At 39.1% G+C, this 15,187-nt stretch overlaps 1 protein-coding gene across 7 annotated transcripts in view; it reads left to right on the top strand.

Moving 5' to 3' along the window:
• The window catches only part of ARMC9 (armadillo repeat containing 9), a 72,177-nt gene that overhangs the window by 25,704 nt on the left and 31,286 nt on the right, over positions 1–15,187 (top strand). For 5 of the 7 annotated variants that reach the window (XM_075099067.1, XM_075099071.1, XM_075099073.1 and 2 more), the window contains exons 10-15: positions 815–850; positions 9,155–9,189; positions 10,382–10,493; positions 11,448–11,540; positions 12,821–12,911; positions 13,773–13,896. In XM_075099067.1, coding sequence (XP_074955168.1) covers positions 815–850; positions 9,155–9,189; positions 10,382–10,493; positions 11,448–11,540; positions 12,821–12,911; positions 13,773–13,896 — 491 coding nt within the window. The remainder of the gene's footprint in view (positions 1–814; positions 851–9,154; positions 9,190–10,381; positions 10,494–11,447; positions 11,541–12,820; positions 12,912–13,772; positions 13,897–15,187) is intronic. The other 2 variants (XM_075099070.1, XM_075099072.1) reach the window with 1 other exon arrangement.

A 15,187-nucleotide genomic window follows, 5' to 3' on the forward strand; every position in this document is an offset into this window, starting at 1 on the left:
TATTGGCAGATTTGCACAAAAAGAGTAGAAGCAGAATAATTAATGTTGGTCTTATTTCATTGTGTGGAACTGTGCACTTTTATTTTGAATTAAGACTGTTCTTTTCAGATACAAAGCTGTTCTAAGTTAAATATTTTAGTCTAATTAAAGAGAACATGGCATATTTTGTACTGAGCTACTCAAACCATGATTTATTGCTAATTTTTATTTTGGTAACTAAATCTTAGTTTTCCCTCCAGAGACTTTTTCTTTATTTATCCGTGGAGGCTGTTGGGATGAGGAATTGATAACATTGCTGAAACACCTTAAATTGTCTCTTTCAGCTTTCATTATGCTGGTGAGAAACTCCAGCCAAACCAAGTATGGAGAATACTTGCAGCTGCATCCTCAGAAGCTGAGGGCTTCTGATTGATATAACATTCATTGGTATCTCTATCTTAGCTGCTTCAGTGCAGTGAACAACAGAAGTCATATTCAATCATAAATGTGTCAGTGCTTGGTTTGTAGCTATTCTAACTGACAGTTATTATGGAATAATGTGTAGACTAGGTGTGGTTGCTAGGTGTTGAAAGCAAAACTTGTAAATATATAGCAAGAAAGACACACTGATTTCAGTCCTAAAACATAAAAGTACATGGGTTGGGAGAAGGTGCTTATACTTTTCTTTTCAAAGCTAATAGTCTGTTAATTCTTAGCTAATTCCGATTTGTTGTTTTGGTTTTTTTTAGAACTGTGCATTTCTCTGTGATTTATTTCTGTTAACTTGGTTTTTTTAATCTTCTTTATTTTAATGTGTGCCTGTTTGCCCATAAAGGGATATTACTCTATGAGCCCTTGTGATGACGGATATGTAAGTGTCTATATCTTTATATCCTTTCATATTGCCTGCTGCAGTCTGCCACAATCTGTATTTCTCTTCATTTCACAATGTGTAACAATTTTCCATGCATATTAACTTGTCATACGTTAACTGTATGGTTTATAAAGAGCCAAAAAATGTTCAAGGCTTGGGATTTCTGCATGGAGAACGAATAGAAGTTCTGAGTAAGCTTATGGCTTCATAATAGATGTAACGTCACCAAAAGAGCAGTTTTGTCCACAACTTTTACATTAAACACAGCTTCCTTATAAAGTGCAGACAGCAACTGTTTCTTCCACACAAACATCCATGTATGTAGCATATGATGCCTCTGAAGTGTGCCAACACCAGCTGATCCCACAACACCTTTGCGTAAGCAGATAAATGTTATTGCTTAGGATAATACAGCAACTTGAGTTGTACTTTTCAGACGTACGTCATATTTTACATATTTGTATTTTAAATTTCTGAAGTGAAACTTCTTTTTGTAGTAAAGATTATCAAATTGTTTCATACAATTAAAATGAATCCTCTTTCACTGAAAACTGAAAAAGCAAAACAGTATTCTGTGTACTGCCTGTGACTTTTGTAACCCAGATGGAAGTTTGTATTCTGGCAATATTACAAATACACCATAAGTATCTGATTTTGCCCATAGTCAGTGCATTCTTTGCAAAGAGAGGAAATGAGTCTACTTCTAAGTAACTCGGTCTGTAATCGAATCATAAGTGTGATTGACACCAATTCTGAAAAATGTCAGTCAGTATTCTACTTTAAAATAATCTATATTTGTATTTTTATTGCTCTCTTTGGGTAAAACAAGAATTCACCTTTCAAGAACTGTCATTTTTTTTTAAATGTATTCATCACCTGGAAATACAGTAACCCCTGTGGGCACTCAACTTCCCACTTAAAACATAATTTTTTTTTGAGAAATAGTCATAGAATTATTGAATGCAGTGGACTATTCCTTACGTACTACTTTTTATCTTGATGTGGAGAATACTGTGCACATTCACCTGTGTTAAAAGATCACGTGTATCAATCAGCCTGTTCCTGTTGATGATGTCAGTGGTCATAACGGACACCTTTTGCTTGACATTTAGCATTTTGTTCCCTCTCATAATGGTCTGTTTTGAGACTGAGAAAAGTTGATTACAGATGAGAAATTATGAATTAAATGTTCTTTGCTAAAGAAAAGTTTTGCCCTTATACAGGTAGCCTTAGTTAAATGTAACTTTATGCAATGAGGAATGTAATAACTTACAACAGAGTTGTTTACGAAATTTTTGTAAAGCTATCTGACTCTAATTCTGAGGTATTTCTTTAATACCTAGATAGTTTTTAGCCTCCCCTCACTGTTCATATATAGTATTTGACACCTTTTCTGACATGTTGTCTTATCATCATATTATCACACGGTATTACAGTGTGACATTTTTATGTACACTTCAGATGTCTTAGAGAACCTGTTCTATATGCCAAATGGGAAATTTTCATAGCAGCATATCTCTAGTATAAGCAAGAAAAAAAAATCAAAAACATTTGCAGATCTCCTTATGAAATAAACTTGCATAGCCCCAGTAAACCTGCCAGGTTACACAAGCTGGAGTCTAACCCATCAAAGGCTGCATGTAGCAGTCTTGTTGCCATTAGCATATAACAGGTGAACTCAACATAAATTTATGAGTTCTAATGATATGTACAGGTTTGCTCAAACATCGGTTTTACTCTTCACATATTCATCACTTATGTTTGGGTATTAATTAAGAACCTGCACTGAATTTACACTGAATTCTTATAGCACGTTTTCAGAGTGGTAACTGAGGCTAGAATCCGTCTTCCAGCTTTAGCATTCAGTATATTACAAATATATACACCAAAAAGCAAAGTGGAGTTGGTTTGAGTACAGGGCTACAGTATTTGATAAAATCAGTTGTGGCTTTGGCTTGCACTTGAAATGCATCTGTTTCCTTTTATAAATATTAATTTTTTTCCCCTTTGAACTTTGTTTTGTTCCATGCTGTTCATATCCATGCCTCGCTTTGTTCAAAAATTAAGGGCTGCCATCTGTGGCTAATCTGCATCGTGACAGAATTACTTGATTTAATGTAGTACCTGGTTTGGCTTTGGCAAGAACCAACACAAACATAAGTCATTCCCCATGGTCCTGTTGGAATGAGCTATGCTTGGGCTGTTGTTTTCCTGTGTTTGTTTCTTTTCCTTTCCTTAAGACACCAAGTTTCTGCATGTGTTTCAATTATGACAGATGGTTCTGTCTCAAGATAGGTTTTGCATGAAAAGTATTTTGTTCAAGATTAAATCCATGAATGCTGGGAGTCATGTATTGCAGGTGCATTATGTATGCCCCGTGTTCTTCGCACTCTTCTCATTGACTGACATTTTAAGCTCAAAAGGTTGAATAAATATTTAACCTGTTGCAGGAAAGGTAAGACTGGGAAAAGGGCTTGGGAGAAAATGTTGAGGAAGTAAATGCTTTTTAATCTAAGAGGGGCTATACAAACTTGGCTAATTGGGGCATCGTCTGACGGTTGGCATGATAGATGCATAATGAGGAAGTTTCCTGTCAGCAGTGCTTTTAACTCTGTTGGCCTCTCAGTCTGTGGTCTTGGATTCATCACCTGGAGATGAAAATCATGTTTCTACTAACCTTATAAGAATAGTAAGAATTTACTTTCAATAGAGTGCTTTGAGGGCTCTGAATGCAGTGCTATGGTTTTACTTTCTCTTGTCCGATTTTTTAAAAGCAGCTGTTTTGAGTAAGTCCCAACTTTCCAGCATCCAAATACACTCTCTGAAAAACACAGTACAGGTGGAGTTTTTGCACTATTGCCGCGGAAACGACAAGGTATCAGAGTTCAGCATTTAGATTTGAGAATGAACACCAGGAAAGGGAAAGAGAAGGAAGGATCTGTGAGGATCAAAAGGCCAAAGTGAGCTCTGTTCTGCCCACTTCCAGACTTCAATATTAACCTTTTCCTCATTTAAATGTATCCCTTTCTTCCTAAAAATAATTTTTAAAAGCTTCATGTTTTTACACGTATCTGCAACATAGAAGTCCATTTTTAAAAGCATATGGCTAAAGTTTTGCAAAGAACTTAGAGTTTTGTTATTAATTTGGTGGTGGGACAGGTTTTTGTTTGCAAGAATCTCTTGCTTCTGCTTTCTGTGGTAGTAATGTATTGAGGGGGTGAAGGCTGGTTCATCTGGCACTCCCACCAGAAGTAATGCATGTGGAAGCTTAGCTTTGGATCTGCTGTATACAGAGATAATGGTGAAGACAATGACCTTTTTCCACTGGCTAGATTATATGTCTTAAATGAAGTAAGCGTGCCGATGTAAGTAAACCCAAGAACTGATTTGTAGGACCCAGCTATACTTGAGGTGTGGTTTTTTTCCTTTTGTAAAAGCTAATGCACAAGTCAAGAACTACAGCTTAACGTGACTTTTTAGTGTTAGGTTATGTATTTAACTGGGTAAATATTTGAGATCGGGACATCTCAAATGGATACTAAAGAGGAGAAATGGAAACAAATAAACAAATGCTTCCTAGTGAAAGGCAAAAGCTGAGGTGGAAGTTTATTTGCTTTGGTTGGCTGCCTGCCAGGGAATTTGTAATGTGCGTTTACCCTTTCGTGCTTGTGTGGGGCAAGACATTTTGTGAGGTGAAGGGCGCTCATCTTAAGGAATAGGAGTATTAAAGCAAGTTAAAATTAAATGTTAGGATGGGTCTGTATTTCACTCTTTTAATTAGAAATGGTACTGTGAAGGAAGCCATGAATTTTTCAGCAGAGTATGGGTTGTATTCCCCAGGCTTAATTTCCACCCAGGTCCATAATCCAGTGCTTCCTATTGCTGAGACTGCTGCTTCCAACTGGTCAAATCTGCCAGCATTAAAAATGAGGCGTGGGACTTGGAGCAAACTGTTATGGCTTGTCGGGGGTATCAGCTCGAGCTCTGTGCTGGGACAGGCTCCCCTTGATGATGCTGCTGCTGCAGGAGACAGTGAAAGCAGCCAAGGAATGGGTACAGAGGTAGTGCCATCCAGATCGACAGTGGTCTGGGAGCGAGAGCTGAAGAGGGTATGGTATGAGGAGGAGAAAGGCTGGCAGGGTAGCGGGGCTCTAAGCATCTGGGGTGCCACATGTGTTTCCCCTTTAAAAACAGGGATAAAAAGATGAAAAGTTGAGACCCTGTGGCAAGAGGTAGCCTGGAGGCTAAACTGAATGATCAGCACTCAGCAGTACTGTATTTGGATCACTTGTTTGAAAATTAAACTGATTGAAAAGTTCTTCAGACACATTTAGCAATGGATGGAGAGTGCGTGATGCTGTCCCTCAGCACGCTGTGTGCTTCACAGGGTGCCTCAGCTCTCTGACCCAAAGTAGTGCAGACCCTGAAGTCGTAGCCCTATGAGCCACTGGTTGCGTAACTGCCAAGAAATGCCCAGTGAAGAAATAGAATTCTCTAGCGGTATTTTACTGCAATTCTTGTTCTCATAAAATTCCTTAAAATAGAGGCATAAATAAATTCCAAAACAGGAAAATACTTGTACCAGAGTTGTTACTATACTGTATCAGCTGTTGTTAACTTATTTTGCAGAATTATGCTGTCATAATCAAACACTAATTCTGTTGTTTTTCTGTTTGTGGTGGTTGTGCCATAAGCATTCGATTGTTTAATTGCAAACCAATAGCGTTTAGCTCTTGCACACTGCCATTCATTGCTAGACCTCAAAAATCAGCTTTTTCAAGAGACTGAGGCCTGTATCTGCTTTCCAGATGAGAAAAATCAAGGCCCAGAGATGTGAAATGGCGTGTTTAAATTCTGTCTGCAGTTGGTAGCTGAATCAGGACTAGAAGCGTATCTCTTGAAACCCAAGCCAATGTCTTACTCAGTATACCATATTGGCAGGTTACAAATTAACTTATTTAAGACTAATTACAGTCATGTAGATGAAGATAAGAAAGGAAATCTCTGCCTGTGACATGTCTGGTTATCAGTAGTGCTGACCATAGTCAGTCAATTTCAGAAATGAAGGTGCAGTGAAGGACAAACTAGCTCTGAAAATCTTTTCCCCATTTCTGTTTTGCCTCACTGAACCTGATGTAGTATGAACTGTATCCTTATTGCCTTCCCAGAAACACCAAAAGCCAGAGAGTGCTTCCTTCCACCTGTGCCATTTCTAGACTGATAAACTTGGGTCTGATCAGAAAAGCGAGTGCTGGACAAGAAGGATCTCCATCTCAGTGGTCCTGCCTTCAGAGCTCCAGTATAGGGTCTGCCTCACTGTGTGGTGCCTTCTTGGTGTAGGTAGACTACAGAGCCAAACCGTACTAAATGCTTTGCTGTGGTCCTTCTGCTGGTTTAAAAAGTAATTTGGGAATTAATAGGACCTTGTCCTGCTTGATCTGAATGTTCTTCCAATTGACGTTTCTGTTGTTTGAAATTTATAAAAGCTTGCAAAATCTTACACTTGCCAAAAACTTTTATTTGCGTGGAAGGGTGATGCACGTATGTTTACCAATTATATATCCTTTAGTTAGACCTTGGTTGGAGCACATGTTTTTCTTTCTAAGGCAGCAGAGAAGTGGCAGGTAAAAAGGACTTTGCTGAGAAGCAGAGAGCTTTTATATACATCTATTTACTCTTAGTTACCTGCTGTATTTCTTTTCTCATTACTGTTCTCTATCTCATCTTCTCATGTGTCTCACCTCCTCATCATAAATCCAGTTGGTGGCCAGTCAGAAGCGGAGTTCCCCAGGACTCAGTGCTGGGACCAGTCTTGTTTAATATCTTTATCAATGATCTGGATGAGGGCGTTGATGGTGCCCTCAGTGAGTTTGCAGATGACACCAAGTTGGGCGGGAGTGTTGATCTGCTCGAGGGTAGGAAGGCTCTGTAGAGGGATCTGGACAGGCTGGACTGATGGGCCGAGGCCAATTGTATGAAGTTTAACAAGGCCAAGTGCCGGGTCCTGCACTTGGTTCACAACAACCCCATGCAATGCTACAGCCTTGGGGAAGAGTGGCTGGGAAGCTGCCAGGTGAAGAAGGACCCGGGGGTGCTGGCTGACAGCCGGCTGAACATGAGCCAGCAGCGTGCCCAGGAGGCCAAGAAGGCCAAGAGGATCCTGGCTTGTATCAGGCATAGTGTGGCCAGCAGGAGCAGGGCAGTGATGGTGCTCCTGTGCTCGGCACTGGTGAGGCCTCACCTCGAATGCTGTGTTCAGGTTTGGGCCCCTCACTACAAGAAGGACATTGAGGTGCTGGAGCATGTCCGGAGAAGGGCAGCAAAGGTGGTGAAGGGTCTAGAGAACAAGTCTGATGAGGAGTGACTGAGGGAACTGGGGTTGTTTAGCCTGGAGAAGAGGAGGCTGAGGGGAGACCTTATCGCTCTCTACAACTACCTGAAAGGAGGTTGTAGCGAGGTGTGTGTTGGTCTCTCCTCCCAAGTAACTTGTGATAGGATGAGAGGAAACAGCTTCAAGCTACATCAGGGCAGGTTTAGATTGGATATTAGGAAAATTTTCTGTACTGAAAGAGTGGTCAGTCACTGGAAGAGGCTGCCCAAAGAGGTGGTAGAGTCACCATCCCTGGAGGTATCTAAAAGACGTGTAGATGCGGCACTTCAGAGCATGGTTTAGGAGACATGGTAGTGTTGGGCTGACAGTTGGCCTTGATGATCCTAGAGGTCTTTTCCAACCTATGATTCTATGATCTTCAAGGGCTCTGTCATTTCTCTTGCTTTAACATACTGTAGTCACTTTCTTTCCCATTTCCTTTAATGGAGAAGGGTGCTGAGGAAGGCAATGAAAATTATTTGTGATTTCATTGTACATTCAGGTACAAGAGGATAGGTTTTGACCGGGAAAACAGTTTGTTTAAACAAAAGTTAACTTTTGATATTTGTCGAAAATGCTAAGGAAAATTAATACAAATAAATGAGGGGAAACAGTTTAGGTAGATATATTTTGAAAGACTTTTGTATTGTGTAAGATAAACTATGATTTGACAACTGCTGTCAAGACAGGTTAATTTTGAAGTATATGACCTGCTAATTGTCTGTTGTGTACAAGTCATTCATTGACTTAAATGTAATATAAAATGTTTTCCAGTGGGTGTATGAGCTTATTTCACATCTAAGAGAGCAGTTCCTTGTATTACCAAGGATGCCCATGAGGTAGTGTATTCAAGAATATGTCAGCTGGTGTAATTCAATATCCTCTGTGGTATTTCATGCTTTTTGTCTCCTAAATCCCTCAGTTTTAAATCTGACAATAGACATCGATTATAGAGCTCCCCCTGAAAGAGGCAGGTTAGAAAAGAAGACCAGTTCTAAAGGCATAAGTGGTAATGAAAGATTTTTTAGAAAGTGAGCAGGGAGATCAGCACAAAGAGGCAACACTGAATATTCTGTGAATATGGCACGTAATTGACATCAGAATGTGTGACATGAAGCACTCTTATGCCAGAATTGTTGCTTCTCAGCTCACTTACAATTAGCTCTAGCAAAAAATATTTACAGAAGCAGATAACTTTTATATGGAACTTTTATATGGTGTTGATATTTTTAAGTTTTGATTTGTTTGGCAGTGGTGCCTGCACATGCTCTGTGTCACACAACATCAGAGGGGAAATATCAAGGCTTAAATTGAACTTATCCTAGGCAGAACCACTGAGAAATGACATGCTGTTCCATATCAGGTTTATCTGTACTAGAATACATAGTCTTTTCTTTACATATTAATAGTTATATATAGGGGTATATATTAGTAGCAACAGGCACTCTAACATTAGTGTCAAAATGAAGAATTATAGAAATTAGGGTGCAATAATATGTGCTAGGTCTCCAGTGAAATATTATTGCAACTTTAAGGTATAAAAATTTTTGAAGTCAATAAACGTGTTTAGCAAGTTCTTAATCTTCCTCAGTGGGCTCTGGATGGTAGTTTCTACTCACTCTTTTACTTTTATTTATTCTTTTAAATGCTTCAAGTGTAGGTAATTTTTGGAGTATGACAGTGACGATAACATAGTCAGATCATAACAAAAGAGGTTTTTACCTACAAAAATCTTTAAGGGAAAGGAAAGATAAACTTTGAAGTCCTCTCTCTCTTTACCTGTGTTTCCATTTTGCAATGTAGGTTTTATAGGGAAAGAACTGCAGAACCTCAGTGAAGGAATTCACTGTGGACCTCATTAGTAACACTGTTGATATGAAACTTGGGCTAATCTGTTGTGATTTCTTTTTTTCTCTGTTTTTCTGATCCAGGCTTCCACAATGTTAAGAGCATCTTTAGGCCCTCTGTAAGTATTGCTGAGCTTCATTTCTGTCTGTAGAGAAGGGGGTGGGGGGTGGGGTGGGTTGTAAACTGAAGGGCACTGCCAGTTGTCTGCAAATTGCTCAACCTCTGTGTGCTTCCTCTGATCTCAGTGAACATTGTATGCATGCATCGTGTGATCTGTGTTCTTCTGTTGGGCAGGTTCAGTAACATCCTAATTTCAGCAGGATGTTGCTAATGCAGTAAATCTACCACTCCACACCTGTGAGTTGGTCGCTGAATTTTCTTTACTGTTTCCTCACACAGTACAGTACTGCGGTTATCAGTTTGCTTCTCACAAATCCAGGGAAAGGGGGAATCAGTAGCGTGGATTTTTGGGTGCTTCAAGTTTAATTTTTTTGTGCCTGACTTAATAAATTTTGGCTCATAAGATCAAACAGATGGTATATCTGCGGTGAAGGTTTTATTAAATTTTTGAGACACTGTTTTGATCCTTCTGTTTTTACCATTAAAGGGACAAATATACATTTAACATAAAATTTGTTTTGAAAAGCATTAGGATAGGAAGATAGGAGTAAAAGTTGTTTAGTGGAATATATTTAAATATTAAAATTAAAGCATTGACTAGAAGCAATTTTGTTAAGTGAAACTTCTGTTGCAGTATTAAAACTCAAAATAGCAAGATAGTACTGGTGCATGGAAAGTGGTACTGTATTAAGTCTTATGCTAAGCCAGCATAGTCCAGCCTGTAAAAATCCAGCCTACCTCCTTTGCCTTGGAGAAGACATTTCTCTGTACGTGAGGGCTTAGAGGGGAGGTTGGAGCTGCAACTTGTTACAGCGTCTGTTTATAACCGTGTGCTAAGATCCACAAGCTGCTGCCCTCATGCCCTTCTGGTCCACACAGGGCAAAAAAGGGTGTTGCTATACTGTTTTGTGCCACTAAAAAGCTCAGATCATCGACTGGCTAGTTTTCAGTTTAGTGCCTGCAAGTTATGATGGTAAATGAGCTGCATGCATGGTGAAAAAATAAGTCCAAGATTAAAAAGTATGTTGTTTTAACACAGGAATGGTAATAAAAGTACCAAAGATGTAAAAATGTGGAAGCTCTCTTCCTGAAGCAGACTTCCTGTTTTGGCTCATCTCACCTCAGTAACATCAGCTGCACTGAATAAGAAGAGAAAGTTTTGATTAATGTCTTTTCTGTTTGCATTGTAGGAAGATGCAGGATGTGCCGTTGTTGCCCTCTTTGGATTATGAGAAGCTGAAGAAAGATTTGATTACAGGGAATGATCGTCTCAAGGCCTTCTTACTGCAGGCTCTGCGCTGGGTAAGGGAGATGGCCTCTGCAGGAAAGAAGAAATGGGTCCCTTCTGGAGGGGTCCAGAACTAAAATCCATCTTCTGAGCAAGATAATTGTTAGGGTGATCAGTTCAGCATTACAGGCAACTTCTCTCTTTGTCAGTGAAGCTTCCTGAGGCTCTTGAGATGATGAAGAAAGCCCAGGAAGCAGGTGTGTATTTGTAGCAGTACTCTCCCTGTCTGAGCAAAGCCAGATAGGAGTTCCTGGGATCTTCAGTGGAAGTAATTTCCTATGTGTTTTAAAGGAAACTGTTGTTTTAGGCAGTTCATTTTTCCATGTATTGCTCTGTTTTAGATTTATATAAAAACTGCTGTATCAGAGAAATACCTGACTCTAATCACCAGCTTTCCTTTATAATCAAGATATTCTACAAGAGCCTACATTTTGTTTGACTCAGATCATGTAATGCTATTTCAGAAAAATTAAAAGTGACAACAGGAAGTTAGATTTTCCTGCTGAAACGGAGCTGATGGGTTCAAAGTTACAGACATGAGAGATAACAATAGTGGAATTCTGATCAAGCTTCACTGTCCGTTTTCACATTAAAAAAAAAATCCCACATCCGTTGGGTCTGTCCAGTGGTGGTTCTAGTCCAGTACTCTGTCTCAGACACTTTAGAAAAGCACCACAGCTGTAGCTATTAGACAGGCTCTTTAACTTTATGGGAAGCAATGCTGTATCCTTCCTGTATGGACAGTGATGACAGCTCCCAAGTAACAGTTCTGTAGTGGATCACTGAGCTGAGGTCAGGTCAGTTCAGTTCTTCTCTTTCCCTTAGATCACTGAGGTTGAATTTCTTCTCCCCATGAGAAGAGGTTTCTCAACTATGGGGTATCAGCCCCTTTAAAATCTTCAGTGGTCGTCAATTCACATTACCATTTCTTTATTTGACTGATTTATTTGTGTTGTTGTTTATTTTAGCGCTTGACAACATCATATCCTGGAGAACAGAGAGAGACAGTCCTGCAAGCCTACATCAGTAATGACCTCCTAGACTGCCACAGCAACTGTCAGGTCAGCTGGAAAGGGGTTTCCTCCAACTTGTATGTGATATTGCTCATTTGTTTCTATAAAGTGCTGATCAGAAAAAATTATCACTCTCTGGAAGGGGGGAAAAAAAAAGTAGTAGTGCCAAAATCATGTGATACATTTAACTTCTGCATCCCAGTCTTTAAATATGATGGGCAAAGCTTTGTGTTACAAGAGCTCTCAGTGTAGATACAGTTCTTGTAGACAAGTGGAAGTTTGTCACCTCTCCTGGTGTTTGACGTTTGTGAGTTGAGCAGAAGCCTGCTGAGCCCTTTACTTGGGAGTTAGCTCTTGCTTATCAGATGCCACGTCCCTTTTTGAGTGATTATGTATTGTTAGATAATATTTTCAATCCATTTCACCAATCTAGGATAAGAACTAAATTAGGACTTCAGTCTCAATACCTCTATGGAGTATCTGATCATGCACTTGTAATAAATAACATGTTCAACAGTATTTCCTTGAATTTGGAATAGATTGTTACCTTTCTGTAGAAAGGGGAATTGCTGGTATGTGGATTTTGAAAGGTTGCTTCAGTCACTAATAATCCAATACTATCGCTAACCAAGGTGCAACTTTTTTCATTTGTAATAGTGAATTTTGTGCATAGTTGAGTTCCCCAGTTGTTTGAAGCAGTGGCCCTACTTGTTACATTGTAGCTCCCATTGTCATTGCAACAGTAACTTCACTAGAAAAGTTAAAGGATTATTAAATCAATGATTTCTTTTTCTCCCTTTAAATTTCTGTAAGAGGAAAGTTATATATAAGTAATCCCTGATGTAAAACAGATTAAAAATAGTTTGCAATGTGGTGTTCTTGGTGAGTTACTGAGCTGTTTTCCCACCCTCTTAGTTGTCAAGCATTCCTATTCAGGTAACATTACTGCATTTAAGTTCATCAACAAAATTAACTGATATTTTTTTGTCACTGACTAAATATTAATTTTAGATATCAGCTTGAACTGATAGCTGTGTTGGTTCATTATAATTCTCACCCTACACCATTGAGCTTAATGGTGTTTTAACAGACTGAGCCGAGGAGCTCTAATTTGCTTATTTGTTCATTTTCCATCTCTCTTTCAGCCCCCTGCCAATACAAAAAGAAACTGGGAAATTTTAAGTCATAGTCACATTATTTAAGATATCGTTATGCATTCAAAGTTTGTTTGCTGTGAAAATTTAATGAAGGTTTTAAAACATTATAGAAACTAACTTTGTTTTTTGCTGCTTTGGTGAGTTTTTATTAATATTTGCTTTCTTTTTCAGAGAAATGTCCTCAAATTATTACATTCTAAAAGTGAGGTAGTCAGACAGTATATGGCAAGGCTCATCAATGCTTTTGCTTCACTGGCAGAAGGTAAGAGATTTGGTGAGAAAAAAAAAAGACAGCATTTTCATATTAGGCTGGCTTATAGGTACTTCACAAGTGCATTTCACTGCATCTGGAAATTTAGAGCCTTATCAGCACCCTTTTTCTAGGGATTCACTGTCTTCTGTTACATGCATTCAAAACAGTTTTTCGGTATCTGGAAAGTTTTAGCATTTCTAACTTCTTCTGATGATTTGTGGTCTATGTGGGAACTTACCCAGGTGCTGCCTTTCTAATTCTTCAGTCTTTTCATGAGGGTTAAAAAAAAAAAAAAAAAAAAAAAAAAATCCCTATTAATTAAAGGTCCTATAGGCAGACCTGCTACCAGGCTATGTAACAGTAGTTAGTGCAGCTGCTCTTGCATCTTCCTGGTCCTCACCTGAATAAATCTTTGTGCATCACTGCTGTTTGGTTGCATAGATATGCAGCTTTGTATCTCTGCCTGTACCAAATTAGCCTTGGTTCGGTGCTACTTAAGGAGCTAAGTATTGCTAGGAACCGAAATCCCATTTGAAGTCAACAGCAGTAGGGCACCTAATTTTCCTGACCTCTTTGGACATCTCTGCTCTTTTACTAGAGTATACAAAACTGTGATAGATCAGAAAGAGGAATAGCGGATTCTGTGTGGTACTAACTTGGCAAGTGGGAGCCTCTAATGTCCCAAGCGCCTGGACTGAATGCAACTGGTCTGCTATACAAGTCATTTGTGCAGGTTTGTTAGGGTCTTGGCACAAGAATGGCTTGTAAAGAAGAAACTAGGTCAATCCTACTTACTTTTCCAAGGAGAGGGAGCTTTTCTGTCATAACCTGATATCTCAGCATCTGTTCTTTCATCGCTTTTTGCACCAGGTCGTGTCTACCTTTCTCAGAACCCAATGTTGCTGCAAATGCTGGAGGAGAGACTGAAAGCTGAAGACAAGGATTCCCTTACATGGGAGAATGTTTTGGGGGCTCTGCAGAAATTCAGCCTCAGGTGATGAAAGCACAGCATGCAGTGGTGACAGCAGGAGAGGAAATGCAGGCTAGTTACGCTCTGTTAAGGGAGGAAAGAGGAGCACTTCATTTTCCCATAACAGTCATCGGAACCTCTGATGACTGATGAAAACAGTGTCATTTATGGAGGAGGAGAACTCAGTTTTGCTGATGGAATTAAGCTGGCTTCTTACCAGCTGTCAAGACTCAAGTATATGTACATCTGCTATAGCCTTGTGTGCTTTATATGTATTTCTTAATTGAACAAAGTGAGAATCTTAATGTAGAAGGTCCTGAAGATCCTACATAGAAAAAAAGTGGTACTACATTCCAAAGCATAAGGTTTTCATTATTGTTTCTGCAAACATTTTTCAGGGGTTTCATCTTCATCCTCTTGATCCTCTTTCCTGGAGCTATCTCTGCACAGGCTGTCTTGTTTATTTTGTGTTAGCAGTCTGACTCAAATGCCCACCACAAAAGAAATATCATGCAAAAGCATTAAAGGGCATGTTGTTGCTCCCATTCATCAAATAAACATGATCTAGGAACTCTGTTTTCACAGTAGTCATGTGGAATATTCAGCCCTGAAGAGTTAACTAAACGTAGGGAGGTAGATGGATGTGTTTAGCTCTTCTTATTTTCATTCATGTTTTTTCTAAATTAAGACTGCTGGTGTTGTTTGGGGGGTTTTTTTATTATTTGTTTGTTTGGGCTTGTTGAAGAATGAGGGCTGCTTTTGGATTTGCCTCATTTAGAACTCATCTGCATGAAGCACATGTAAATGTGTTTTGGGTAAAATTCTGGACTGCTTCCTGACATGTTACGTTATATATTTTTGAGATGAAAAAGAATAAGTCTTCGTACTCTGCTGCTTGAAGTCCTAAACCAATCTTAGAGAAAATTATTTTCTATTAAAGCAGTTTTTGATAGTACAAGTTGGTTTGAATTTTGGGCCCTAGGCCCAAAGCTACTGAAAATTTGGAATTTTTACGTTCTAAAAAATAACAGTTAATCTTATAGAGGGTTAATTCCAGATACTTGATGTGAGGGACTCTTTTTTTAATGTGTGGTCAGGTGCTCCCTTGTTTTGCTCAGCCCATGCCATAGACCTACTGCAAGATCTAGGACTGAGAAAGTGTATGAGATTTCAGGGGAAACCCAGATCCCAAGTACTACAGACCAGGAAAATACCTGCTTTGATCTTTGTAATTTAGACTTACTGCCCATTGAAAATATTGTGATTAAAAATGGTGTTTTCCAGTAAGAGCTTTCTACCAGTATATACTTTGTTT

This window comes from Phalacrocorax aristotelis, chromosome 7 (genome assembly GCF_949628215.1).
Source record: "Phalacrocorax aristotelis chromosome 7, bGulAri2.1, whole genome shotgun sequence".
NCBI classification, from domain to species: Eukaryota; Metazoa; Chordata; class Aves; order Suliformes; family Phalacrocoracidae; genus Phalacrocorax; species Phalacrocorax aristotelis.